This window comes from Heterocephalus glaber, unplaced genomic scaffold (genome assembly GCF_053883595.1).
Source record: "Heterocephalus glaber isolate CG9 unplaced genomic scaffold, H.glaber_assembly_v1.0 deba00001795, whole genome shotgun sequence".
NCBI classification, from domain to species: Eukaryota; Metazoa; Chordata; class Mammalia; order Rodentia; family Bathyergidae; genus Heterocephalus; species Heterocephalus glaber.
Window position 1 is genome coordinate 1,428,478 of NW_028258476.1, and position 24,116 is coordinate 1,452,593.

At 59.5% G+C, this 24,116-nt stretch overlaps 3 protein-coding genes and 1 long non-coding RNA gene across 12 annotated transcripts; 1 reads left to right on the forward strand and 3 right to left on the reverse strand.

Annotated features, from left to right (window-relative positions):
* Positions 1 to 5,016: 5,016 nt before the first annotated feature.
* On the reverse strand, positions 5,017 to 8,228 carry Krtcap2 (keratinocyte associated protein 2). The gene is made up of 5 exons (XM_004871287.4): positions 8,036 to 8,228; positions 7,571 to 7,725; positions 7,392 to 7,455; positions 5,411 to 5,477; positions 5,017 to 5,167 (listed from the first exon to the last, which is right to left on the reverse strand). The coding sequence occupies exons 1-5, from the start codon at positions 8,226 to 8,228 to the stop codon at positions 5,047 to 5,049; spliced, it is 600 nt and encodes a 199-aa protein (XP_004871344.1). The 3' UTR covers positions 5,017 to 5,046.
* Positions 8,229 to 8,634: 406 nt separating this feature from the next.
* Trim46 (tripartite motif containing 46) lies at positions 8,635 to 18,757 on the forward strand. 4 transcript variants are annotated; one of them, XM_004871291.4, is made up of 10 exons: positions 8,635 to 8,796; positions 10,031 to 10,292; positions 10,519 to 10,862; positions 11,511 to 11,654; positions 11,766 to 11,861; positions 13,318 to 13,571; positions 13,836 to 13,957; positions 14,897 to 15,199; positions 16,398 to 16,695; positions 17,653 to 18,757. In XM_004871291.4, the coding sequence occupies exons 1-10, from the start codon at positions 8,635 to 8,637 to the stop codon at positions 18,044 to 18,046; spliced, it is 2,379 nt and encodes a 792-aa protein (XP_004871348.1). In that variant the 3' UTR covers positions 18,047 to 18,757. The 4 variants fall into 4 exon arrangements, with proteins under 4 accessions (XP_004871348.1, XP_087059483.1, XP_004871350.1 ...); XM_013068029.3 differs by lacking the exon at positions 8,635 to 8,796 and adding an exon at positions 9,168 to 9,357; XM_087203357.1 differs by lacking the exon at positions 16,398 to 16,695 and having other exon boundaries at positions 17,653 to 17,910.
* On the reverse strand, positions 10,857 to 14,750 carry LOC147820813 (uncharacterized). Of its 4 annotated transcripts, none has more exons than XR_015448128.1 (4): positions 14,535 to 14,750; positions 13,185 to 13,950; positions 11,144 to 11,208; positions 10,857 to 10,981 (listed from the first exon to the last, which is right to left on the reverse strand). It is a non-coding gene; the product is annotated as an uncharacterized LOC147820813 (long non-coding RNA). The 4 variants fall into 4 exon arrangements; XR_015448126.1 differs by having other exon boundaries at positions 12,242 to 13,950; XR_015448125.1 differs by having other exon boundaries at positions 10,857 to 11,208; positions 12,242 to 13,950.
* Positions 18,758 to 19,552: 795 nt separating the features above from the next.
* Muc1 (mucin 1, cell surface associated) lies at positions 19,553 to 24,091 on the reverse strand. Of its 3 annotated transcripts, none has more exons than XM_087203364.1 (7): positions 23,365 to 24,091; positions 21,712 to 22,784; positions 21,560 to 21,612; positions 21,305 to 21,438; positions 21,062 to 21,180; positions 20,832 to 20,981; positions 19,553 to 19,918 (listed from the first exon to the last, which is right to left on the reverse strand). In XM_087203364.1, exons 1-7 carry the CDS (start codon positions 23,420 to 23,422, stop codon positions 19,844 to 19,846), a joined length of 1,662 nt encoding a protein of 553 aa, XP_087059490.1. In that variant the 5' UTR covers positions 23,423 to 24,091; the 3' UTR covers positions 19,553 to 19,843. The 3 variants fall into 3 exon arrangements, with proteins under 3 accessions (XP_087059490.1, XP_087059491.1, XP_087059492.1); XM_087203365.1 differs by having other exon boundaries at positions 21,712 to 22,712; positions 23,365 to 23,563; XM_087203366.1 differs by lacking the exon at positions 21,062 to 21,180 and having other exon boundaries at positions 23,365 to 23,572.
* Between the last annotated feature and the right edge of the window lie 25 nt (positions 24,092 to 24,116).

The following is a 24,116-nucleotide window of genomic DNA, read 5'->3' on the forward strand; positions in this document are numbered from 1 at the left end:
GGAGGCTCAGGGCTCGCAGGAGTGGGGGCCCTGGGGTGCTTTCCTATATCCTAAAACAGTATCCACGCACCTCGGGCCCTCTGACACAGACACACACGCACCTCAGGCTCAGAAATCCCTGGAACAGCCTGAGATCAGCCCTCAGAACAACCGTTGACTCAGAAAAGAGGATGGTGATGCTCTTTTCTGCAGGATGCAGGCAGTGTGGACAGGAATCCCGCCATCCAGCATCCCCGGTAGCATAGCCTCGGCCTCACGCAGAGGGGGCTTCCCAGCCCTTCTTTTCTGTCTTCTCTGAGGTGAGAGGGCTTCTCAGAGCAAAGCTCCTCACCAGCCAACAGGGCCATTTGGTTCCAGCTTTATTGCCACACAGGGCCTCAGATTTAGGTTTCTGGTGGTGTTATCTCCACCTATGATTACAGTCACAGTGTTACTCTGATAAAACAGAAAGAAGACTTAACTTTTATTATGAAATTTTAAAGTATGTATAAAAGTAGAATAGCACAGTGAATCTGATATGCCCATTATCATAGGCCTTTAAGCGATAAAATAGAACATACGGTTCTCTGTGGTGGAAAAACTTCTACAGATCCTATTATGATTTTTGTGAATGCCATAATTATTTTTGTTTTTGGTTTCTTGAGACAAGGTCTTGCTATGTAACCCAAGCTGGTCTCAAACTCCTAGCAATCCTCCTGACTCAGCCTCCTGAGTACTAGGGTGTTGTCACACCCAGCTTGTGAATAGCATAATTACATTGTATTGTAACTTTGTGTTAAAAAGTATTAATTTGGGGCTGGAGATTTAGCTCCGTGGTTCTGCCGCCTGCTGTGCAAGTGCAAGGACCCGAATTCGATCCCCGGTATCAAAAAATAAAAATTATTATTTGTTCATTTAATGGTACTAGGAATTGAACTCAGGGCCTCTGTAGTGAGCTAATTCCCAGCCCTTTTTATTTTTTAAAACAGGGTCTCACTAAGTCTCTAAATTGCCCAGGCTGAGGCCAGGGATGTAGCTCAGCAGCACAGGACCTGCCTGGCAAGCATGAGGCTCTGAGTTTGGTTCCTGGTACCTAAATAAACAAATTGCCCAGGCTGGGCTCCAACTTGTAACTCTCCTGCCTTGGCCTCCCTCTAAGAGTGCTCGGGTTACAGGTGTGCACCACCATGCCAGGCTCAACCTGTACCTTTTTTATTTTTTATTTTGAGACAACTAAGTTGCCCAGACTGGGGTTGAATTTTACAGCCTCCTGCCTCAGCCTCCTGAGTGGCTGGGATAGCTCTCCGTTTTGCAGTGCACATGGAACCTCCTCCACAGACAGTAGGGCCCCGGACCTCTCTCCAGCTTGCAGAAGGCCTGTCTCTCCGGGAGCAGTCAGTGAGCCCAGGTGCGTAGGAGTTTCCTGCCCAGGCCCACTGCTGCCAAGCTAGGCAAGGCTGCCTCTCAGAGCCCACAGAGAGCTTTGTACTGTGCTCCTGGTGGTAGCCAGGTCAATAGCAGTTTGCTCTCTTTCACTCCAGGTGATGCAGTACCTGACTCTTTGACCAAGTAGGGGGCTTCTCTCTCTGCCTCTGCCAGGATCCAAGAAATAGTATTTACAGTGCTACTTCTTGGCTGGGCCATGGGATTTGGGAACCTGATCTTGTCGGGGTCCCTGTCCTCCTCCCGAACTTGCCGTTCACCGTTCACCGGGAGGAGGAGGAAAGTACCTGAAGGGGCCGATTAAGGCCTGCAGGCCTGCCCTGGGGTTCAGGTGTGGTTTGCTTAGGTGGCAGCCCTGTTGGGGCCCCAAGTCCAGGAGGTCTGTGCCTGGGGCAGGGCAGCCTCCGCCCCCCATTCTTTCAGGGGTTCCCACAGCGCCTAGGGCCGGCTCTGTGCACAACGAGTTTCAGCAGGGCTTTGGACTGAAACTTTCCCCTTTGCGTCTGTCTCTGGGTCTCTCAGCATCTCTGTCTCTCAGGGTCTCTGGCTCTCTCGTTTCCCAACATCCTTCCCGAGCCCCTGGGGAGCAGAACTGGGGGGGCCGAGCAGTGGGAACGGGATGGCGTCCTGTTCTCACCAAGGACAATAGGGGCCGGAAAGGGCTGCAGCCAAGGCCTGGCGCGGACTCCCCCTCTGCCTGCCCTGGGTGCCCCAGTGCCCGCCCTGACCTGCTAGCTCGTCCAAAGCCAGGCAGCCCCTGCTGGTGCCGAGTCAGCCCTGTCTGGCCCAGGGAGCCTGCTTGCCCTCGGCTCACTTTTGCACTACCGGGCTGGAGGGTGGCAGCGCCTCACCTCGGGGCCAGGAGCTGAGCGGCCTCCCCGCCAGCCCCGCCCCCACTATTTACTCTTGCTTCCGGAACTGCCGCCGGGTGTCGGGGCCACGTGTGAGGGAGCTGGAGGAAACATCTGGCTTCCCTCTGTGCTCTGGGGCAGAGATGCCACTCTATCCCCGAGGCCTCTTACCCGGGGTGGACCAGAGCCCCGGGAGCCCAGGGGCCAACAGGTTAGAGCTCTGGCCCTCTCACCCTGGCCATGTCCGGAAGCCAGTGTCCTCACACCCCTCACTTAATAATGGGGGTTAGGTGGCCGGGATCCCCTGGCCAGGGTTAATTGGCGGGTCAGGTGCAGCAGCCTGCAATAGGGACCACAGAGATAGGAGGAGGAGGGCTGCACCCGGCGCCATCCTGCCTCATAAATGCAGCCGTCCGGAGAAAGGGCTCATTATTCCCGGGCCGCCTGCTGCCCGGTCCTACAGAATGGGGGCACTGCCCTGTGCCTGCTCTCGGGGTCCTCCCCGCCCTCTCCTAGCACGAAGGTGATGTGGCTGCCCGCCCGCCCAGACCGCACTCTTATGAAGGCCCAGGGCACTCAAGGTGGCTTTTTCTGCCCCTGCCCTGGACTGGATCAGGCCCTCTGCCCACTGGTCTCCTCCGGGTTAGGAGAAAGTCGAGGTTGGACCGTAAGAGCCCCCAGTAGGGCCTCCCCGTAGGCCCTAGGCCCGCTGTAGACAACCTCCCCTCTCACAGTCCCACACGCGGCCACTGTCCACCTCCAGCAGCCTCACTGGCCAGCTGCCATCTTCCCGGGGAGCCTCTGCCCTCCAGCCGCTCTGCCTGCACTGCGCCGCCGAGGGCAAGGCTGCTTCGGGAGGCCTCTGGGCACCTCCCACACCCGGACCCAGCAGCAACCCTGCTCCGATCCTCAAGGTCCCTCACGAGGCAAGGTGTTGCTATTCTCCGGAGACCTGGGCTCACATCGCCCTCTGGAGGCGCTTGGGGTGAACTGCCTAGCGCTCCCTCCTTAGCCAGGAATGGAAGGGCCACCAATGGGAGTTAGACGAGTACAGCGGTCTCTAACCGATGAGCAGAATTCCTTTGACTCCCTTCTCCATCTTCCCTGGGTCCTCTTCCCTAACTTAGCAGCTCCCTTGTACCAGATTTTGTTTTGGAAGGGTAGAAGGGCAGGTTTTTCAACCAACCCACCAGTCTACTGCCTATTATCAGGCAAAGCTGACAAGACAGGGGCACACCCCACCCATCAGGAGAGGCAGTGCCTGGTGCTCCAAAGGACAGGCGAGAGCTGCTTCTCATGACAGAGCAGTCAGGACAGGACCCGATAGCCACCCACTTCACTTCCATCAAGGCTGGCGCAGAGGTTAGTACCCTTGCTCCTGTCATTTATACACTTTGCTAAAATGTGGGAAGTTCTTAGTGTGCTGCCTGTGAAGCTGGGGGTGTAATCCCAGCACTCAGAAGGCTGAGGCAGTAAAGTAGAATTTAAAAAATCAATTTTTTCTTTAAAAAAGTCTCCTGGGGCCAGGGATTTAGCTCAGTGGTTCTGCCACCTGCCTCGCAAGCGCAAGGACCCAAGTTCAATCCCCGGTACCAAAAAATAAAAATAAAAAAGTCTCCTAGCTCTTTGTAGCTCTCCACTCTCCCCCTGTGGCTGTTGATCTCTGCTCTGCTACAGAAAAGGTAAACAGCCAGATTCTTGCAGAAAGCTGACTTCCGCCAGGGCTGACCCTGCCCCACGCTAAGAGGCCAGTTACATTCCTGTAAATGAAGTCTTTGCAACCTTCAAGGAGCCATTTGCCCTCAAAGATAGATGAGACTGGCAACTATGTCCTGTGAACAAGGTTCATGATGCCCTGTTCTCACTGGATTCACAAGAACAAAACCGTCCTCGTGTGAGACCTGACTAGCCTGCTTTTTGTTTGTGACCTCGCTTGCCTCCCCGCCAGCTTGTCACTACAGGCACCACCCCTTTTTAGAAAATGTATAAAAGCCAAACACATGTCCTTGTCTGGCGCTCAGTCTTTTAGACAGAAAGTCCAGCTGAGTCAAGGTGCACCAGTAAATCTCCCAATTCCCATTTGGGGATCTCGTCCTTTTTAGAATTCTGCAACAGCAGGAGGATCACCGAGAGTTCCAAGCCAGCCTGGGCTCCATAGTGAGTTCCAGCCCAGCCTACACTACAGACTGAGACCCTGTCTTGAGAAACAAGCCAAAATGAATGTGTTGGCTGTGACAGAGGCGGAAATGACAGTACCTGAACAGAGAGTCTGGGCCAGTGATGGTGTACCTGGGGAGTCCGTGAACACAGACATGTTCACGCTGGGACAGGGAGACAGCCTTGTGCACTTGCAGAAGGGGCAGGGAGCCCTTTACTCAGGGTGGGGAGCCAAAGAGCCTTGCCTGGGACCCCATGGCACAGCACAGGGCCAAGGGCCTCTCCTCTTCCTCGTTTGTCCCAAGATCACTGTAGCATAACCCTTGGCCCCAAAGGTCAAGACTGCAGATCATTCATAACCTTTTCTTCCATGAGGAGACTCTCACACAAATATATCCCACTCCAGTTCCTGGCAAAGTACCTGGCGCTGACAGCACTCCATAAATATTCAGCACAATGCCCCTTCGAGGAAGGGAAGTCTCCCCATCCCCAAGGCCTGAGAAAAGTGGGTGCCCATCTGTGTAACATTCTGCACATCCAGCAGCCTTCACAGATGAGACCTACCACATGTCACAGCCCACAGAAGTACAAAGAATCGACTTTATTGGACATCCAGTCAGTTCCTTTTCTTGCCCTTGCCTGAGACCTTGGCTGGCGCGAGGACCGGAGCCGTTGCCTGGTACAGAGTAGAAGAGATCTTGTTGATGTAGTACAGGCCAACCATGGAGAAGATGAAGCTGCAGAGTGAAGACAGAAAGATCAGAGCCTCAGTGGGTGTGCTGCCAGCCTACAGCCAGGACAGATGCTAGCTTCATGGAAAGAATACCGGGAAAAATGGTTTGGGAAAACAGGGAAGGGCAAAGGAAGGAGAACAGAAGCAGGGGTACAGGGCAGGGGAAGGGTAGCACCATTACAGTAGGGTCTGGTGCCAAAAGACCAGGTGATGCGACACACCCCTTACCCAGCTGTCAGGCACCTACCAGGTGGTTACACACACTCGGTGGATGAGGCCAGATGCAAAGAGAGCCAGCAGGAGGCACAGGAGAACTGGGGAGGCAAGAAGGGATAGGAACAGTCACGTGGCGGTCTGATGGGATACCAGCCACTAGTACACAGAGCCTGGGAGAAATCTGGGGCCCTCACATTTCTTGGGGAGGCAGATGGGAAGGGTATGGCACAACAGCAGGAAGAGTTCAGGTGGCCTAGATAATGCTCAGGATGTGGCAGTAGGAGAGCTATGCTTTTTACCAGCTCTGCCCTAAACTTTACTAGTTTGTCTCCCATGAAAAGAAAAAAGAAAAAGCAATACGGACCCTGAGGAGCAAGGCTTACTCCCATCTAGGAAAGAGGGCCTTTCCAACAGAAGCCAGCCAGTGAGAACTGATTTAGTGAATTGCTGACCAGTGATAGTGACATAAGTTGAGGGCCTTCCTGGATGCCGGGTGTCTGGATATACCCATTTATGGAGGCAAGAAAGGATATTAGCACATCTGGAAGAGAATCATCTCATAATGAGCCAGGCTTGTTGGCACATGCCTATAATCTCGGGACTCAGGAGGCTGAGGCAGGAGGTCAGCCTGAACTATATAACAAGACCCTGTCTCAAGAAAAAGAAGATCATCTGGTGATGATGAGAAGGTAGAAGGGCAGAAAAGGCAATGAGGGACATGAGCTCTGACTCCCAACAAGTTTCTTCCAGAAGTATATGATGCCAGACGTGGTGGCACACGCCTATAATCCCAGCACTTGGGAAGCTGAGGCAGGAGGATTGCCATGAGTTCCAGGGCTACATAGTTCAACACCAGCCTGAACTACATAGTGAGACCTTGTCTCAGAAAACAAAACAAGGGGCTGGGGATTTAGCTCAGTGGTTCTGCCACCTGCCTCACAAGTGCAAGGTTCCGAGTTTGATCCCCAGTACAAAAAAAAAAAAAAATAATATATATATATATATATATATATATATATATGTATGTATATACACATATATATATATATAAATGATGGTGGTTCATATAGAAACAAAATCTACAGAGATCTGGGGACTGCTGGATAGAAGGGGCTCTGGAAGCTTGAACTTGGGCTGGGTGGAGAGAACAAGATATAGAAGAGGGCAGGGGAACAAGGGCAGAAAGATCTCTGTTTACCATGTGAAGGTTTCACAGGCTAAGGGCATCTGCTGTCAATTTTTGAGCATGTGGCATTCCTTAGGTGATCTGGTCTCGATGCCTAATTTGCTTTATAAACTTAATTCTCCATAAGTAATTAAATCATCAATTCCCAATTATACAAGTAACTAAACAAGGATTATTCCAAACAGAGAATAATCTAACAATTATTATAATTTGGTCAGGTTTTCTGCTGCCATAAAAACGTGGCCTATCTAATATTCAGGCTCTGCACAATCCATTCAAATAAACAGAATGCGCTGGTATTAGTTCAGTCTCTACTGAAACCCTTCAATGAACTTGGCCCTGCTGCTTTTTGGGGTGAGGACAAAGAACAGCTCCCGAAGGTGGGCGCCAAGCATCAGCCCAAACTTGCTTGTTCTCCTGAAACCTTCCCAGGCAGCTGGACAGAAGGCAGCAGGGTTTCCTGCTCCAAAAGGCTTCTCTTTCCCTCTGGTGCCAGGAGCTAGGTAAGACGCTGGATCCAAAAGCATCATCTGCCTTCAGACTGTTCTGGTAAACATTCTTCTCCTTAGCAACTTTTATTTTTTGAGAGAGAGTCTCACTATGTAGCTGGGCTGGCCTTGAACCCACTATGGCGTCCAGGCTGGCCTCGAACTCACAGTGATCTTCCTGCCTCAGCCTCCTGAGTGCTGAGATTACAGGGACCCGCCACCGCACCCGCTCTCCTTAGCAACTTTTACCACCTAAGCACCTGGAAATTCCATACTGTATCACGTTTGGGAGAGGTTAAAGAGAAGGTTCAAAGAGCCAACCCCCAATTTTCACTTACTCTCAGGGAAGATCTTTGCTTGGAATCCTTTGCCAAAGACCAGGTTCTCCAGATTATTGAAGGCCTGGGAAGCGGAGTTAAGGAGGGCGTGCAAGGGCGTCGGGGTGTGGGGAAGGGCTACCCTACATTGCCCTTCCTCCCTTCCAGCACTCCTCCCCCTGCCAGCACAGGGAGGATACGGTGAGAGAGAACACGAAGAGGCCGGAGCCCAGCAGGCCCCCCTGGATGGTGAGCCACTCGGTGGAGGCCAGCTGGCGGCTGTACATCTGCATCCCGGCGAATAGCAGCAGGGACAAGAGGGAGGACAGCGCCAGCGAGGTGCCAGTGCCCACCACTGGCAGGCAAAAGACAAGGGACGGGGTCAGCCTAGGGCATCCCGCGAGGCCCAGGCCGGTCTGGCCGGTCCCGGAGCTCGGCAGGCCGACCGCTTACAAGCCCTCCTGGGTCCGCAGCCACAACCCAGCTCCGCACAGCCCGCGGGGACCCCGGAACACCCCGCCCCGACACCCCGATTTCTCCCGTTTCGTGGACATGCCGGCTCCCTGAAGCCCAGGACACGTCAGCCTTGCTGGGAGAGCGGGGAAAGCTGACCGCTCCGACTCGGACCCAGCCAGCCCGGCCCGGGGGTCCAGGGGTCCCGTTACCCATGGTGCCCCGCCAGTGGGACGTCAGGGGCTCTCTCCAAAAAAGGGGAGCCGAACCCGGCGCGGTCGCTGTGCGCGTGCGTCGCGTCCTGCGCGGGCCGACTCGCGGCCCTCCGCCTCGTCCTCTTCCAGCTCCCGCACCTGGCCGCAGCGCCCTCTCCCGGCGCGGAGGAAGTACTGCGTCTGGGAGCATCCCCGGGCCACCGCCCAGGTCCCGAGCCTTCCCGGACTTCTCAGTGCGGCTGCCCGTGGGTCGTCACTGGGCCATGGCCTGTCGCCTCGAGCCCGCCTCTGCCATCTGCAGTGCACGTCCCTCAAACTTCCCTGCCCTATGCTCGTCGCTTTAAGTCTCCCGTGGACTCTTGCCCAACCCAACACGCAGCGCTCCCCACCTGACGCTCATCCTCCCGTGAAACCAGCCTTCGCTTTATGTGGTTAAGATTTGGGGCCGGGGGAGAATCCTAATAGAAGAAACGGCTCCCCCTCGGATACCTTTGCAGCTACCCAGCCCCCGCCCGCCTTTCTAGAGCCTCGGGACCACGTGGGGAGCGCGGTCTCCCGGCCCTGCCCGACGGGCGCCGCTCAAGCTGGGACTGGGCATGCGCAGTGGCGGCTCACCTCACCCCCACCGCTCCTGCGTGGAGCCCGGGGCTCGCAGCCGCAGCCGGGACCGGGCACCGGGGGCGGCGGGCAGGGCCATGGCGGAGGGTGAGGATATGCAGACCTTCACTTCCATCATGGATGCCCTGGTCCGCATCAGTGTGAGTTAAGTGGGGTCCCGGGGAAGGGGGCGCAGGGCGTCCGGGGCCAGCGGGACCTCGGACAGGTAGGGATGGGGAAGGTGCTGGGTGTAAACTGTGCTGGCGAGGGTCGCGGCGCAGGGAACCGAGGGGAGCCCCGGGCCAGGAGGAAGTGAGCGCCGCTGGCTGGGTGCGAGCTGCGAGCAGCTACCCGGGCGAGCGGGTGGCTGGGGTGCAGCCATCAGCGCCCCAGGGCTGGGGCTTCAGGGGAAAGGAGCTCTGCCAGGGAAAGGGCAGGTGAGTTTGGATCTGTTCCGAGAAAACAGGTCTGGCGGGGGGGCGAGGAGGGAGCCGCCCCGGGGTGCAGTCCCAATTTGCGCCCCTCCTCGAGACCCCACCCCACCACACCCCCACTCAGGGCTGCTGCCGAGCCAGCGGTTGTCATAGCAACCCGTGCCCGGCTCTCCCAGGGGCGGTGCCAACCCTGCTCCCCCCGCCGCTTCCTTCTCCCTCCCTCCCGTCCCTCCCTCCTTTGTGTCAGCTGCGCCCCTGACCGGGATGGCTGCGAGGAGAGGGACCAAGGTGAGGCGCGGGGGTGGGACGCAGCCTGAGGACCCCGGCCCCCGAAGGGGGGGGTTACTTCCGGTGGGGAGGGGACCAGAAGGCGGGGCGCTTTTTCCACCCCCCATCCCCAGCTTGGGGAAGGGGTTACGCTGGAAGAAGGGGCAGGAGGGCCGGAGAGTAGGGGGCGAAAGGACATGAGTTGGAACCGGGCACTGAAGGAGATGGATGGGGAAGTGGAGGATGGAGGATGCAGGATGGAGGCTGGAGGCTGGGCGGCTGCAGACCTGGGCCGCAGCAGGAGGCTGGAGAGCCAGCAACGGCGCTGGGCCTCGGAGAGGCGGGTTTGCAGGGAGTGCTTGAGAGGGTCTCCCAGTGCGCGGCGTCCTTGAGACTAAACCGGGGCGTCGGCCCAGAGACCGAGGGGGCGACAGGTGCGGGCTGCCCGGCTCCCGGGGCGGAGTGTGGGGGAGGGGCGCCCACCGCTGTGGACCTTTAGCGCTGGGGCCCAGAGGCCAGGGACAGAGAGGAGAGCGGGAAGGTGTGTGAACCCGGGCGAGGAGGGTACCTGAGAAACGAACGGCGGGCAGCGTGGCGTGCCCCTTGCTGAGGCACCTGGGTCTTAGCCAGCTAAGGGGCCTGCTGAGTTGCCCAGGTGTCCAGGCTCTGACCCAGCCTCCTGGTCCCTCCACAGACCAGCATGAGGAACATGGAGAAGGAGCTGCTGTGCCCAGTGTGTCAAGAGATGTACAAGCAGCCACTGGTGCTGCCCTGTACCCACAATGTGTGCCAGGCCTGTGCCCGGGAGGTGCTGGGCCAACAGGGCTACCTAGGCCATGGTGGGGACCCCAGCTCCGAGCCCACCTCTCCTGCCTCCACCCCTTCCACCCGCAGCCCCCGCCTCTCCCGCAGAACTCTCCCCAAGCCAGATCGCCTGGACCGGCTGCTGAAGTCAGGTGGGGCTGGGGCTGCCGGGGTGGGTGGGAATGCGGGCCTGCCCCTCACGAAGACTGCTCAGGGTCGTCTGTGTGTCTTTCTGGGGATCTTTCTGGGATCTGCTTATCGGGGCTGTGGTGAGCGCTGAGCTCAGGCCCAGTAAAAATCTAATTTTTCAGCTGAACAGACTTCACCACCCCCAGCCAGCTATAACCCATTTCCTCTACCTCCTGGATCCATCCACAGGCTTCGGAACGTACCCTGGGCGGAAGCGAGGTGCATTGCACCCCCAGGTGGTCATGTTCCCCTGCCCAGCCTGCCAGGGTGACGTGGAGCTGGGGGAGAGGGGCCTGGCCGGGCTCTTCCGGAACCTGACCCTAGAGCGTGTGGTGGAGCGGTACCGCCAGAGTGTGAGCGTGGGAGGCGCCATCCTGTGCCAGTTGTGCAAGCCCCCACCACTAGAAGCCACCAAGGGCTGCACAGAGTGTCGAGCCACCTTCTGCAATGAGTGCTTCAAGCTCTTCCACCCCTGGGGCACACAGAAGGCTCAGCATGAGCCCACCCTGCCCACCCTCTCCTTCCGCCCCAAGGTGAGCCAGCTCTTGCAGGGCCTGGGGAGGGGGACATGATGGTGCCGGGTGTGGGGTGCCTGCTCTGTGGACTTCCAAAAGGAGGTGAGCCGGAGGATGCCTCTGCCAGGCTCCGTTCTCTGCAACAAAGTCAAGGGGAAATCGCTGAGATCTCTGAGCCTCCCTGTCTTCTGCTGCAGGGAACAGTAGTATCTGCATACCTGCAGGACTGTTGATAGGATCACAGGAGTTAACATTTGTTCACTAAAAAGCCTTATCTGTGCACTGCAAGGTTTGCATACCTTCACTCGATGAACAGTGAGTGAGCACCTAGGAGCACGATGCTGTTCTCTCGGTGGTGGGCACCCTGCAGGGAACAAGAGGGACAAGGCTAATTATGAACCACAAAGCTTAGGTTAATTATCATCACTACTGTTGTTATTACCGCACATCCCCACCAGGTAGATGGAGGAGGAGCAGTGCTGGTGGAATGGGCACTGCCTCCGAGGCTGTAGGGAAGGACTTGGTACCAGTGTGTACCACTGGGTGGCATTGTGGAGCCTCACCGGCTGATCTCCTGGCCATTGGGCACTGACCCTTGGGGGGGCACCAGACTGCTCCTGGGGTAGGTCAGCACCCTGGCTATCTCACTGTCCTTCATGTCCCTAGGGCCTGATGTGCCCCGACCACAAGGAAGAGGTGACTCATTACTGCAAGACCTGTCAACGGCTGGTATGCCAGCTCTGCCGGGTGCGGCGTACCCACAGCGGGCACAAGATCACACCAGTGCTCAGCGCCTACCAGGCACTCAAGGTGAGGACCCTCTCACTCGGCCCAGCACCAGCTGACACTCACCTCACACCTCCCCTGAACTGCTGGCATCTGCGGAGCCAAGCATGATCCCCACTGCTTTCTTCCCCTCAGGACAAGCTGACAAAGAGCTTGACATACATCCTGGGAAACCAGGACACGGTGCAGACCCAGATCTGTGAGCTGGAGGAGACCGTCCGGCACACAGAGGTGAGGGAGGGCATGGAGGTGGGCCCTGGGGCCTGCCTGGAATGGGGCAGGAAGGGGACCCGGTGACAGGAAGCCGTGAGGGGTGCACATGTGTGGAGCTGGAGGCTCTGGGTTAGCAGGGGCACAGTGCCCAGGGGTGCACAGCTACAGCTCAGGAAGAGGCTCAGGTGCCCTCGGCTCATCTCCCTCCAGGGTTAATGCACAACCCTGGAACCAGGAGAGGTGAGAGCCTGGACATCTCCCACCAGATTAGATCAGATGACTTGGGGGTGGACGAAAAGGCTGCCAGGCGAAGGGGACACTAGTGCAGTGGTGACCTCTTATTTGGGTGAGCCACTCAGGGTTAGGAATATGAAGGAGTTATGGCAAAATATGCTAACTTGGTGTAATGGTTGTTTCAGGCTGGTATCACTTGAAGTACTGTAGCTTCAGAAAGGATGTTTTGGCCTGTGTCTTTCACACCAGCAAGCCGTAGAGATTCTTCCTAGAGGGATATCTCTCACACTCCTCGGCCCTCTAATCAGGGTGCCACTGGAACCTGAGCAAACAAACTGAAGGAACTCTTATCTTCCACTAGTTTCTGTACCTCCCCACTTAGCTTTTAGCAACATCCCTGGATTTCTGACTGTAGTCCGGATGTCTTTGCCCTGTCACTCCTTCATGGAGGCATTGCTCTGGGATGAGGCATGTAGCTCAGTGGTAGAGTAGACCAAAGCCCCTGGGTTTCATCCCCAGCAACCCCCTCCCCCCAAAAACAAATGGATTGTTCTTTGTTTCAGAAGTTTAAAAGCATCATCCTTTGTTAGTTTGGGGGTTTTTTTGTTTGTTTGAGACAGGTTCTCGCTGTGTAGTTTAGACTGGCCTTGACCTCGCTGTGTAGCCCAGGCTGCCCTCAAACTCACAGCGATCCTTCAGTCTCAGCCTCCCTAGTGCTGGGATTACAGATGTGCCACCACACCCAGCAAAAGCATCATTCTTTGAACATTTTATTTGGACTTCACTCTCTTGTAAATATTCCCATGTACACATAAAATTAATTTTAAATTTATGCTTTTTAAAAAATTTATGCTTGGGCCAGGGATTTAGCTCAGTGGTTCTGGTGCCTGCCTTGAAAGCACAAGGTCCCGAGTTCGATTCCCAGTACCTCCCCCCCAAAAAATTTATGCTTTTTTCTGTATTATTTGGGTTCCTAGATCTAGTCAAAAAGGGGGAAGTGGAAGGGACCTCTGTCCCTGCAATTCTAATATGGGCATCCAGGAAGGTTAGAACAAATGGGCGACCAGACGCTGAGCCGGTCTGGCAGTACTGGTGCTGTGGCCCTACCAAAAGGACTGGTGGGATTTCCCCAGATCCTCTGTGGTCCTAGCTGGGGTGCGGTATCCCTGGAGGCTGGCACAGGCACCCCTCCAGAGGGAGAGAGTGAGCCACGCATCCTTTGGGTGTTGCTCCTGAGCAGGTGAGTGGTCAGCAAGCGAAGGAGGAGGTGTCCCAGCTGGTGCGGGGCCTGGGGGCTGTGCTGGAAGAGAAGCGGGCCTCACTGCTCCAGGCCATCGAAGAATGCCAGCAGGAGCGGCTGGCCCGACTCAGCACCCAGCTGCAGGAGCACCAGAGCCTGCTGGATGGCTCGGGTCTGGTGGGCTACGCCCAGGAAGTGCTGAAGGAAACAGACCAGCCTTGCTTTGTGCAAGCGGCTAAGCAGCTGCACAACAGGTACCGAGGGCAGTGGTGCAGGGCACAGGCTCCTGGGAGGCAAGGGCATTGAGCATGTAGCCGGCATCTAAGGCCAGCTCTAGGGTCCTGCCAGGCAGAGGGCGGGGCTGGGCACTTCTGTGAGGCCAGACTGATACTAGCTGCTCCGGGGCGAGGAAGAGACCCAGAGCAGAGGCCCAGGCTCTAGGGACAGGCGCGGCAGAGCGAAGGGGAAGGGTGGCTGCCCAGACGGCAGCCCCTGACCCTTTCCTGCCCCCACCCCAGGATTGCCCGAGCTACTGAGGCCCTCCAGACCTTCCGGCCGGCCGCCAGCTCCTCCTTCCGCCATTGCCAGCTGGACGTGGGGCGCGAGATGAGGCTGCTGACAGAGCTTAGCTTCCTACAAGGTAAGGAGATGGCCAGGCCCACGCCCAAGCAGAGCCTCCCTCCCTTTCTCCCCAGCAGCGGGCCCGGGGGGCAGTGCCCACCGGGGGCCTCCCGGCCTTCTGCCTGGCCTGGCCAGCCACCTCTCCCACCCTGCCACACCATCCTACTGCGCTCAGCGCTGCTTCTCCCTCTCTTTGTTTGTAGGCTGTGGCCACCGCGGACTCTGCTCCGGAGCACCCCAGGCAAGTCAGCAGCCCTGCCCCGGGGGCCCTGCCCCCCGCCGGGCCCCCACCCACTCCCACGCAGCCGCAGCTCAGCCACACTCATGCTTCCTTCTCTCCCGCCCTCACCGACCTCTTAGTCCCCCCGCCCACCCCTGCCCTGGCTCTCTTTTGCCTCCACAGGCCTCTGCCTGAGCCTGGCCCTCTGACTTGTCCTTGTGACCCTCGCCCCTGGACTTCCACTCCTCCCTTGGCCTTCACGTCCCGTCCCACTGGCGAGCTTGCGCTCCCTCTGCCGTCTCCCCGGTTGCTGTCTTGCTGTCTCTGCGCCTCCTTCCTGACCCCATGCCCTCCTTCCTGCTCAGGGCCCTCTTACCTGGGTTCCAGTGGCCTCTGCTGCCTCGCCTGGGCTCCTCCTACTCATAGACTAAGCCGCAAGGGCCCCCAGAACTTATCTGCTCTGACACCAGGAGACTGAAGGGAAACAGGCTCAGAAAGGGCAGGGGCAGGCAGCGGCAGAGCAGGAGCAGGGCAAGGCCTCTGGCCCGCCCAACATCCTCCCCACTCCCCCCCGGGCCCTGCCCACTCTGCGCAGCGCCCGCCCGGATGGGTCCTTCCTCCAGCCCCTCACCCACACTCATCCCCCCGGCCCCCGCTGCTTTCCCTTTCCCGCCTGCCCTGCCCTCCGTACCGGGCCGGTGGCCAGGCCCTGACTGACCCCGCTGTCTCTTCCAACAGTGCCTGAGGCTCCTGTCATTGACACCCAGCGCACCTTTGCCTACGATCAGATCTTCCTGTGCTGGCGACTGCCTCCCCACTCGCCACCTGCCTGGCACTACACCGTCGAGTTCCGGCGCACAGACGTGCCTGCCCAGCAGGGCCCCACGCGCTGGCAGCGGCGGGAGGAGGTGAGGGGCACCAGCGCCCTTCTCGAGAACCCCGACACAGGCTCTGTGTATGTGCTGCGAGTCCGGGGCTGCAACAAGGCTGGCTACGGGGAGTACAGCGAGGACGTTCACCTGCACACGCCCCCAGCGCCCGGTGAGCAACTGGCACGGGTGTGGCGGCCACGGGGGCTCCAGCAGAGGGGCCGGGACAGGCTGGGTGCTCAGCAGGCTCCAGGTGGGCTCTGGAGAGGCCATTCACGCCCTGGGGCCGGGCGGCCTGGGTTCCAGCCCCGGCTCTCCCCCTTGGCATCTGTGTGTCCTGGCCAGGTTTTACACTCTCTCTCAACCTCAGAGTCCACGTCTACAGGCAGCATAATAATACATCATATGGTTACCGTGAAAATTAAACTGTTGTGAGATAATACACACAAAGACAGCAGTTTCCAGCTCACAGTAAGGGCTCAATAAATGTTAGCAAAAATAGCCAGGCAGGTGGTGCCCGCCTGTAATCTCAGCTGCTTGGGAGACTGAGGTGGGAGGGTGGCAAGTTCCAGGCCAGCCTGGGCGACCCGCGAGACCCTGTCTCTATATAAGAAAGAAAAAGTAAGCCGAGTGCAGCGATCAGTCTGTAGTGCCAGCACGCTGGGAGTCTAAAGCAGGAGGGTGGCAGCCTGAAGCCCAGCCTGAGCCACTTAATGACTTAGTAAGACCCTGTCTCAGAACTTAAACATTTTAGAAAGGGCTGGGGATGTATTTCCGTGAAAAGGCCCCAGCGCCACATAGTAACGATAACAAGGACAGCAAAGGTAAGCATTGTTATGAAAGGACCGAGGATATCGGTCAGTGGAGTGTGCTTGGCTAGCACCTGTGGCGCATGGGTTCACTCTGTAAAGAAGAAAAGGAATAAGCAAAATGGCTGTAGAAGATAGTTCACAGCCTGAGGCTGAGGTGTGGGCAAAACCAGCACGCCAAGGGCATGAGGGGTCCGGCTGGGCGCAGGGGAAGGCGTGAGGACCGGGGCACGGCCAGGCTGTGGTGGGAATGTCCCCGTCGAGCGTGCGATGGCGGGGCCTCCGCGCAGAGGGGCTGGGAGCTCTGTGAGGCAGCCAGGTGCGCGCAGTGGTTTCTGCGCGTTGCCCCACGAAGCCCTCCCCAGGCCGGCCTGTGCCCCTCCCCGCCTGCCCTCCCCACCCCCGCCCCCGCCTTGTCCCGCCCCCTGTGCCCCGCCCCTCCCCGCGGTTTCCGGCCCCTGCCCACCCCTGGTGGCCGAACTGTGCTCACGCCTCTGCCCCTGGTGCCAGGGTCTGTCCCTAGAGTCCGTCCTTCTGTCTCAACCCCCCTCCTCCTTCCAGTCCTGCACTTCTTCCTCGATGGCCGCTGGGGTGCGAGCCGAGAGCGGCTGGCCATCAGCAAGGACCAGCGAGCAGTGCGGAGCGTCCCCGGGCTGCCCCTGTTGCTGGCTGCTGAGCGGCTGCTGACTGGCTGCCACCTGAGCGTGGACGTGGTCCTGGGTGACGTGGCTGTGACCCAGGGCCGCAGCTACTGGGCCTGCGCTGTAGACCCTGCCTCCTACTTGGTCAAGGTGGGCGTTGGGCTGGAGAGCAAGCTCCAGGAAAGCTTCCAGGGCGCCCCCGATGTGATCAGCCCCAGGTCAGGACCCTGTGGGAGGCCGGGGAGCCCTGGGTGGCGCTGGGGGCGGGGCAGGCCTGCAGGGGCCCAGCCTGGCTGCAGTGGGGCTGGGGCAGGGGCAAGGGCCAGGCTGAGGGGCCTGGGGCCGGGAGAGATGTCAGTCAGCAGAAGGGGCTTCGAGGGGTCGGATTCCGGCGTGCGAGGGGAAAGGGCGGGCAGAGGGGGAAGCCTGGCCGCTTGCATCTGTCCGCAGGGCCAGAGCACCAGCTTCCAGGCCCCCGGCCCTTTCCGCCTTGTGCCCCTTCCCACCTCCTCGGCCCACAGAACTCCTAAGACCTCCGTCACCCACCACTCTTCCCGCATCCCCGACAGACATTCTTCCTTCAACCCCTCACCCCGCATCCCACTCAGCACCCTCCCGCCAGGGCTTTTCTCCGTGAGCGCTTCCTGCCCAGCACTCTACCCCAACGCACCTCTTCCAAGTGCCTCCCCCAAGCCCAGTTCCCTCCAGAGCCCTGCGGTCCCCAGCCTGTCCCCCTGGCGTCCCGCATCAGCCCGCCTCTGACTCTCTCTGGCATCCCTTCCTGCTCCCACCACCTCCTGCGCCTTAATCCTGAACCCCTCGTTCCTCCAACATCCCCGCCCTCTCCAAACCCTCTCCTCTGCGCGACTTTCCCTTCCCGAGAGGATTTTCGATCCCTCCCCATCTTGCTGAGCACCGCACTGCCTCTGTGTTGCAGGGGCCTCTCCTCCCGCACCTCTGGGCAGCAGCTTTCCTGCCAGCGCCCCTTTCCGCCGCCCGAGCCCCACCCACCCTACGCCCGCGCCTGCCTCTTCAGCACGCCTTCTCCCAGTGCCCAGAATCAGCCCTTTCCGCTTCTTGCCCCAACACCCATCCTCCCAGCTTCTCAGCCCCCAGCCCCCACCCCCTCTTCCTTACTGCAGCCCCCAGCGTCTCCCAAACGCCCACTCCTGCAGGTACGACCCAGACAGTGGGCATGACAGCGGCGCCGAGGATGCCACAGTGGAGGCGGCGCCGCCCTTTGCTTTCCTGACCATCGGCATGGGCAAGATCCTGCTGGGCTCCGGAGCAAGTGCAAATGCAGGGCTCACGGGGAGGGATGGCCCAGCAGCCAGCTGCACAGTGCCCCTGCCACCCCGCCTGGGCATCTGCTTGGACTATGAGCGGGGCCGGGTTTCCTTCCTGGATGCCGTGTCCTTCCGTGGGCTCCTGGAGTGCCCCCTGGACTGCTCTGGGCCTGTGTGCCCTGCCTTCTGCTTCATTGGGGGTGGTGCAGTGCAGCTCCAGGAGCCTGTGGGCACCAAACCTGAGAGGAAAGTCACCATCGGGGGCTTTGCCAAATTGGACTGATCCTCTCAGGTGCCTTCTCCAGCCCTGGGTCTCACTGGGCCCTGGCTCCCCAAGCCTCCTGGCACCGGGCTGTTCCCCGAGCAGCTTCTCCCTGACACTGCCTCCACGTGGCCCTGTCCCACACCCTCTGTCTGTGTCCTCCCAGGGCCTCCTCTTGCCCAGGGCTCTCCTCTGCTCACCTTTCTGGATGTGCCAGGCCTTGTGCCCATGAACTCTCTGCCCCATGCCCTGCCCTTGGCATCTTACCCAAATCATGGAGAGACCCCCTTCCTGCCCTGCCCTGCCCTGCGCCCCAAGGCTGACTGGGAGGGAGGGCACTTATGACACTGGGCATGATCCTCAGACTGCCTTTTGCCTTGCCAAGCTCCCTGCCCTATCCACACTGAGCTGCAGCCTGGGGGCAGCAGGCTTCTGCCTCTGCAGTGAGGGAGAGGGGATCTGATCATCCTGCTTTATTTATTTGGGTCCCCACACCCCCAGCCGCATGTCCCCATGTTCCTCTTCTCCTCTTGCATGCTTTACCTGTCCTGCACCCATGCCAAAGTACCAAGTCTCCCTTGGGGACCAAGCTAAGGCTGGGTGTCCCTCTTGGGTTGGCCAGGCAAGGCCTCTGGTGCCACTGCTGCCCTGCAGAGGCCTGTGCAGAGCAACGGCTGTACTTTTCATGATTTATAAACAATAAACTGTGACGCCAGGCACATTTTTGCCTTCCCTGAGCGCGACTGTTTCTCTAAGCTTCTGTGCCAGGCGTGGGCAGAGCTTTCAGGGGCCAGGTGGATGTGGTGCCTGCGGGAAGGAGTCCTCTAGCGGGATGCCCCAACCCTCCTGCCAGGCCTGTTATCAGGCCCAGGCTCTGTGCCCTCTTAGCCGCCAGGGGGCGCAGCACTCTGGCTGCTGGTACCAGGCCCTGAGAGGTTGTGGTTGAAGGGGCTGGGCACCGCGTCTGGGCCCAGAGGAGGCAGGCAACCAGAACCACTTCCCCATTCCCAGGGTGCCAGGAAGCCCACCCCAGAGGCAGCAGGCAGGTGGGGTAGCCAGGGGGCAGGGAGGGGACAGGGCCTGGTGCCAGCACCCGGATCTGTTCCAGCCCCTGCTTATCACTGCCAGTGTTGACTCTGCTGTTGTTATCACTGCCCAAGGATTTACTTCACACCCGGGCAGCTAAGAATAGAGTCGCCTGGACACAGTGCCAGCACAAAGGAGGCGTGGGCCCCAGGAGAGGGGACAGTTGTGCCCGGGGGAGCTGAGGCACACAGCCCACCAAAGCTGGCCTGGGCTTTGCTTCCTTCCTCCTGCACCACCAGGAACGGGGGAAGAAATGACTCCCGACCTCTGCAGGCCACCCGTGTGCCCAGTGTCACCTCTTACCCACATGGCCTGCTTCTCAAACCCAGCTCCTTTGGCCTCTGTTCCTCCTGTCTTCTCCCAAGGCCCCTCCCCGGCCTCTTTGAGACACTTTCTGACCACCCTCGGGGCCATGGCCACAGATGAAGGACCACAGGTGGGCACTAGCGACACATTTTATTGAGCCGTGTTTGGGTTCCCACACTCCAAGCTTTTAGGCCAGTCCTCCCGGAAGGGCCAACTTCCCGTTGCCCCACTGCTCCAGGTATTTTCCTGACGGCAGGGTTGGGCTTCACAGGGATAAGATGGGTGGGAGACTTGGCAGAGCCTCGGAGGAAAGCTGTGAGCAGCCCACCTGAGCTCCCCGATCACCAGCCCAGACCCCAGGAGGGGCTCTGGCAGTGAAGACCTGAGACCGGCACTTCTGCCCGCTGCCAAGCGGGTGACGAGCTCCTACAAGTTGGCGGAAGTGGCTGCCACTGCTGGGTTCGTGTAAGAGAGGCTGCCTCCACCATTTCCTGCAGAAACCTGGGTGGAGGGAAAAGGGACTGGGGTGAGGGCCAGAAACCACCTGCCAGGGCTCCTGGACGCCTCCCCGGGCCCAGGAGGGATCCGGGGCCTGGCCTGCTCTCACAGGGTTAACTGGGAAACAGCACCTGCTGGCCCCACCAGCAGCCAGGTGACCATAAACAGGCTGCTCCCCTCCTCTCCCTGTCCTTGGCCATACTCAGCCCCCCTGGCCGCTCTTCCTGCGCCTCTCCGCCTCCCTTCCCTCCTGCCCCTCCACTCCAAGGGTATGTGTGTGTGTGTGTGTGTGTGTGTGTGTGTGTGTGTGTGTGTGTAAAATGGAGAGGACCATCCCCAGGAGGAGGAAAGTGGGGCAAGAAAAGGAAATGTCTCTCCTCCCCCACCCAAGTGGCTCTCCAGGCCCAGGAGGCTGCAGTAATTATTTACCAGGTCCCGAGAGAAGGCCAGGAGAGGAAAGAGGGAGGAGTCCGCTCGCCTGGCTGGCCAGACTTCCTCTCCTTGGGGAAAGCCCCCAGCTTCCCTACCTGCTGTCCACCTAGGAGGGAGTGGGGCACTGGTGCTCACCACTCCTGACTGCATGGAAAGGGCTCCAGGGCACAGCGCCCCACCCCGTCCTCGGGGCATCTGAATGAGCACCACCCTGCTGCCAGTAGAGCAGCGGTAAGATGGGGCAGGCCCAGGCTGCTCTGTGACAACACTAGTGGTGTGACCGCTTGCTGCTTGCTCTGAGGCCCTTGCTCTCCCCAGGCCCGGCCCCAAACCCCTTACCTCCACCCCATCCTGGCCTGGCGCTCCCCAGCTCACCCCTCCAAGCTCCTTGGGTTCCCCCAAATGTTCCTCCCCACACCTGCCTGACCAGAGCCTCTGCCCAGCACCACCCCAACCCTGCCTGCCCCGTGGGCCCCGGCCTCACTTCCTCATACGGGCTGCGCCTGGTGCTGCCAGGGGGCACATAGCGCCCGTGCGTGTGGTAGGTGGGGTATTCGCTCATGGGGTGGTAGGTGTCCCGTGTTGGAAAGATGTCCAGGTGCCCATAGCTCTTCCGGCGGCACTGAAATACAGCCTGGGGAGGCACGAGGTCACGGGGGTCAGGGGCTTCCCACTCCCCAGGGACCCCGGTGAAGGCTGGGCCTGAGCACTTACCAGGGTGATGTAATAGACCAGGGCTAGCAGGACCAGAACGCAGACCAGCACCAGCAGGGCGATGCCCCAGCCTGGCACCCTGGCCTGGGCAGTGGGAGAAGGAGCCTGCACCTCACTCGCTAAAAGGAAAAGCAGTGGTCAGGGCGCTCCCCCTCTGCTAATGCCTACGCCAACAGGGGAACCTGGCATGGGAGGAAAAGGAGTGCTGCTTGGGGCTGGGCTGCAGCTGGGGGCAGAGCTCACCCTTGACTTGTGAGATGACCAGGTTGTATCTTTCTGCTTCCGCTTTATTCTCCGTGAGCCGTGACCACACACTGTAGTCGCTGGCAGTGCCCTTCCGGAAGATCAGCATTGACTCCACTGCCACAGACCCTGGCCTGGTCACAGGGATGGGCCACTCAGGCACAGGCCCGAGGCTCGGCCTCAACCTCTCCCCAGCCATGAACGCACCCCTCCCTGCCACCGTGGCGGCACCCCACAGTCCTACCCAAGCCGTACCTAAACTTGATACTCAAGAGGCCCAGAAAATCTTGTTGATAAGTCTGGAAAAACTGGGGTGAGAGGGAAAGGACTCAGCTTTGATGCAGAGGACTCAAGCAGCCCCAAAGGCTGCTTTAGCGGAGCACAGCAGAGGAAAGGCAGATACCCACCAGTCCAGAAATGTTCTTCTCCAGCTCTTGATAGTAGCGAGTACTGGGATCTTCCAGAGAAGAATTAAACTGGAGGTTCAAAATCTCAAAAAACAGGAAGAAGAGAGAGACCATACCAGACGGCTGAGGGGAATGACTGGAGGGAGGAGAGGGAGGTGCCGTACTGTGCTCAGTGCTACCAGTGGTCATCCCGCTGCCGGGGGTGCCAAAGGGGGTGGAAGTAGGAGACTGATAGCTGGGAAATGAGGACTGAGACTCCTTGCTGACTGGGGTCGTGCTGGCCACAGCAGAGGAGCCACTGTGAGCTAGAGTGGTGGCCAGGACTGACACAGAGCTGGTGGCTGGTGCTGAGGTGCCCTCATGGGCTGTAGGAGTGGGTGAGACAGACACAGAGCTGGTGGTGGCTGGTGCTGAGGTCCCCTCGTGGCCTGTAGGGGTGGCTGAGACAGACATAGAGCTGGTGGCTGGGGCCGAGGTCCCATCGTGGACTGCAGGGGTGGCTGACCCTGAGGCAGAGCTGGTGGCTGCAGCCGAGGTCCCATCATGGGCTGCAGGGGTGGCTGAGGCAGAGCTGGTGGCTGGGGCCGAGGTCCCATCGTGGGCTGTAGGGGTGGCTGACCCTGAGGCAGAGCTGGTGGCTGGGGCCGAGGAGCCATCGTGGGCCGCAGGGGTGGCTGGCCCTGAGGCAGAGCTGGTGGCTGGGGCCGAGGAGCCATCGTGGGCCGCAGGGGTGGCTGGCCCTGAGGCAGAGCTGGTGGCTGCGGCCGAGGTCCCATCGTGGGCTGCAGGGGTGGCTGGCCCTGAGGCAGAGCTGGTGGCTGCGGCCGAGGTCCCATCGTGGGCTGCAGGGGTGGCTGGCCCTGAGGCAGAGCTGGTGGCTGGGGCTGAGGTTCCATCGTGGGCTGCAGGGATGCCTGAGGCAGATGTAGAGCTGGTGGCTGGGGCCAAGGAGCCGGTGTGGAGTGTAAAGGTGGCCAAGCCTGATGTAGCAATCCCGGTGGCTGTAGTGGAAGTGTCAGCTGAGCTTTTGGTGGTGGAGCTGCTCTGAGATAAGGTGACGGCGTTCTTCTGGCCTGGAAGGGCAGCAGAGCCTGAACCAGGACTGAGGGTGGGGAGTAAACTGCTAGTCATGCTCACAGTGCTGCTCTGAGGGGCTGGGCACTGGGCTGCTTTGGGTAGTTTCTGGTTTTCTGCTCTGACTAGGGCCAGAAGTTGGAGGAGCCATTGGGTTAGAGGGCAAATCAGAACAAGGAGAAAGTGTCATCACTGGCAATCAGAAAATTAATACTAGGAGACTTGGGGACCCGGCAGCGTGAGCAGCCCCAGGGTCTGCCCACCACCTTCCCTTTGGCAGCCACCGACTCTCTTCCCACACTGCCTCTGCCCCGGCAGTTACCTCTCTGGCTCCCTCCCCCTAGGCTTCATTTCGGGAGGATGGGAGGACATTTGCCTCCCCTGCCACTCTCCTGGGGGCTGCCACCTCTTCTGCCTCTTCTCTGCCTGTCCTTACCCTCTCTCCACTCAGGCGCAGGCCAGGCCACCCCTGTTTACAACTTTTGGCTCTGGAGGTGCCATTTTCCGGGAAGCAAAACCCAAAGAAAGTCCAGGAAGAGCACACGAGCAGGGTAGCCCCTCCCCACCTGTGCCCCTCACCTGTAAGCACCAGGAGCAGCAGCAGCAGGAAGGAAGGGGCCCGGGTGCCCGGTGTCATGGTGGTGGTGAACTGGCGGGAGAGGCAGAGCAGACTGGGCCGGCACTGCGTGTGTGAGGTGGAGTGGCACTGGTGCCTGCTGCTTTATACCGGTCCCCCTCCTGCCCTAGGCACAGCCGGAGCAGGTGACAGGTGACAACGCCCCGCCCCCTCCCCTCCCCCCTACTTTTTCCTCCTCCTCCCCGACCATTCCTGGGTAGGGTATGTGGGTTCCAATCAATCTTCTGACAACCTGTTTGCTCTCCAACTGGCCTTTCATCAACCACTCCCTGACTCCAGAAGGGGGAAGTGGGGAGTCTGAGACTTGGGCCCCAGAACAACAGCTAAGGTGAAGAGAGGGCGCAGAAAGCCCGGAAGCCCGCCCTAGACGCAGCCCACTCCCCTGCACTCCTGGGCCCTCTGACCCCCCTCCTGGACCGCGGCGGAACAAGAGGGCTTGGCAGTGAGTGCACGGGTGCCAGCCCCGACTTCCTGCCCCCACTTCCCGGAATCGCCCCACCTGGGAACCGCTCCCTGCCCCTTCCACGCCAGCTCTTCCCCGAAACCCGCGGTCCCCGCCCCGCCCCGGCAGGACTTTCCAGCGGCCTAGGCGCCCTCCTTGGCTTTCGCCCTAGAAGGGGGGGAGACTCCACGTAGAAAAGGACGAAACCTGGCCGGGGCGCAGCCTGAGGTCCGTCCTTCTACACTCCCCACC

Bases quoted from the DNA above. Each gene is read 5' to 3' on its own strand.
- Trim46 (XM_004871291.4), top strand. From the start codon at position 8,635: ATGCGCAGTGGCGGCTCACCTCACCCCCACCGCTCCTGCGTGGAGCCC. The intron at 10,863-11,510 runs GTGAGCCAGCTC...TCATGTCCCTAG, and splicing joins CCCTCTCCTTCCGCCCCAAG to GGCCTGATGTGCCCCGACCA. The intron at 11,862-13,317 runs GTGAGGGAGGGC...GCTCCTGAGCAG, and splicing joins AGACCGTCCGGCACACAGAG to GTGAGTGGTCAGCAAGCGAA.
- Krtcap2 (XM_004871287.4), bottom strand. From the start codon at position 8,228: ATGCTCCCAGACGCAGTACTTCCTCCGCGCCGGGAGAGGGCGCTGCGG. The intron at 7,456-7,570 runs GTATCCTCCCTG...TCCGCTTCCCAG, and splicing joins TCTTCGTGTTCTCTCTCACC to GCCTTCAATAATCTGGAGAA. The intron at 5,168-5,410 runs GTAGGTGCCTGA...TTCACTCTGCAG, and splicing joins CGAGTGTGTGTAACCACCTG to CTTCATCTTCTCCATGGTTG.
- Muc1 (XM_087203364.1), bottom strand. From the start codon at position 23,422: ATGACACCGGGCACCCGGGCCCCTTCCTTCCTGCTGCTGCTGCTCCTG. The intron at 21,181-21,304 runs GTGAGCTCTGCC...TTTTCCTTTTAG, and splicing joins GGTCATCTCACAAGTCAAGG to CGAGTGAGGTGCAGGCTCCT. The intron at 20,982-21,061 runs GTAAGTGCTCAG...GTGCCTCCCCAG, and splicing joins TGGTCTATTACATCACCCTG to GCTGTATTTCAGTGCCGCCG.